Source organism: Austrofundulus limnaeus, unplaced genomic scaffold, assembly GCF_001266775.1.
Source record: "Austrofundulus limnaeus strain Quisiro unplaced genomic scaffold, Austrofundulus_limnaeus-1.0 Scaffold486, whole genome shotgun sequence".
Lineage (NCBI taxonomy): Eukaryota > Metazoa > Chordata > Actinopteri > Cyprinodontiformes > Rivulidae > Austrofundulus > Austrofundulus limnaeus.
Window position 1 is genome coordinate 38,749 of NW_013952888.1, and position 2,117 is coordinate 40,865.

General features: G+C 39.9%; 1 protein-coding gene across 1 annotated transcript in view; it reads left to right on the forward strand.

Moving 5' to 3' along the window:
- The window catches only part of rogdi (rogdi atypical leucine zipper), a gene marked incomplete at its 5' end in the record, with an annotated part of 19,697 nt that extends 18,009 nt beyond the window's left edge, over positions 1-1,688 (forward strand). Inside the window, 2 exon segments of the mRNA XM_014025581.1 lie at positions 378-504; positions 728-1,688. Coding sequence (XP_013881035.1) covers positions 378-504; positions 728-769 — 169 coding nt within the window.
- Between the last annotated feature and the right edge of the window lie 429 nt (positions 1,689-2,117).

A 2,117-nucleotide genomic window follows, 5' to 3' on the forward strand; every position in this document is an offset into this window, starting at 1 on the left:
CAGCGCGTCGAACGCTCAGATCGTTCAAATCGTTCAAATCGCGCTGCTCTAATCGCGCTTGAGGTGCCGCAGCACTTCTCGACGCTGATTGAAGCACGTCCACCATAGACTTTGCATGTAAACCTGATGCTCCTGATGCTGAAATCACGTTTGGTGTGAACGCACCATTATGCTTTTCTTCAAGGAATACAAAGTCTTTCATTTTTTTTCCATTTTCAACTCAAAAACAAGTTTATTAAATCAGCCCTCTGCATCTACTGTAGAAATACACCAATAGGAAACATTTACAAATAATCCATCAAATAATTGACTTTTAAACCTCCATTGCAATCTGTATGTCCTCATTATGCCTAACTACGCTTTGTTTTTGCCCACAGTGAGCTGAACACCAACCGCTTTGAGGTGAGTCACGTTCACAAAGTGGAGTGCGTTGTGCCGTGGCTCAACGACACGCTGGTCTTCTTCACCATCTCCCTGCAGCTCTGTCAGCAACTCAAGGACAAGGTGGGAGTTTTCCTGTTTTAGTGTAAACGTTTTAAACAGCACATATCACTGACATTTTGACATCCAGAGTAAATTTACGATCATAAAATCCATTTTGAAAGTAGGTTCACTTGAACAGTCTTGAAAGAAGTACCGCCACCCCCTCCCTCATTTACGCCTGGATCAGGACCATTTGTGGTATTCAAGTGTTTATAAATTAACTTCTTTCCTCCTTCCCCTGCAGATATCGGTCTTCTCCAGCTTCTGGAACTATAGGCCTTTCTAATCCTCRTCCAGTCTATCCTCAGATGGGTCCAAACAGAACTAACCACTGAAGTGTAAGGGATTCCCTGGAAAGKTTTTGTTTTTGAATGTTTGTGATGCAGTTAATCTGCCTGAAGTGTTGCACGATTATAGAGGAGCCAGTCAGACCCCAGTAGAGCTTTGTATTTGCCAGTTCTTATTGTTAGGCCAGCTGACTGACATGTCGCTTACATCTCACAGTGCTGACTTGAACTTCTTGGTAAATGAATGTGATTTATTTTTTTACGTTAAAGCATTACGGTGTTTTAGTATTTATCATGTTTGAACGTATCATTCATCATGTGGAACACTATTTTTTTTGTTTTGTTTTACACTCAGGGTGGAAGAACGAAGCAGTACTAAATCACTAGAGGGTTTCTGTTCAAAACGACTGACTTYCCTCACAGCATTGTCAAACTGAGCTCCTCTCTTGCATTACCACACAAACATATTTAATGTTCTAACAGCTTTACATGTTGGAGTCAAACGCTTCATGTGAACTGCAGGTCTGGATTCTGATGTTTTTATTCTTTGGTTACTTAATCTGCTGTACTTTGACATCAGAAAGAGGCCTGTTGGATCAACAAACACTTTCAAACACTCGGTCAGTGGTGAGACATTGAGACAATCGGAAAGCACATTTTTCCCTCAGTTTGACACTCAGTGATAAATAAACACATTTATCACTGTGGGAAACAGGTTGTCGCTCTACACCAGCCTTTACGTCTGTGAGGAGCKTAACTRTGGGAGATCAGTCTGCTTTAAGGWTGTTTACAGGTGTCTCACCAGGCTGCCACTGTTGAAGATTCAAAATTACAAGTAAATATGTTCTTTTTTTTTTTGTTGTAGCCTCACTGAGTTTGAACCAGCTGTGAGGCCATCTTTTGAGCGGCCTGTTATTATTRTTATTGTTTTATTGCATTTTGTTTTTTCTTCCCACTGCCCAGTTTGCAAAACTGTGCACATTATTAACTTTGTGGTCAGGGAGTGAGACACAGGTGGTTACCATGATGACCATAAAGAGTCATTGTCTGCAATTTTACTATTTCTTTTAATCTTGGCTCTGATTACACTTATAAGTTACAAATATAAAACATGAGGGATTTTTTAAGCTTAAATTATTATTAAATTACGTTGGTGTTTATTTATCATTAGTGTGGTATTTAGACCTGAACATGCTTTATGTCAGAGGAGAGCTGCAGTACATGTTTTCGAGAGAAAATATGTCACAAATGTTTTGAACTTGTTAAATATTTAAAGGCACAGTGTGTAGGATTTGTTGTTTTCAGCGACATCTAGAGGTTGAGTGGTTGAATCATCCTCCCTGGTCC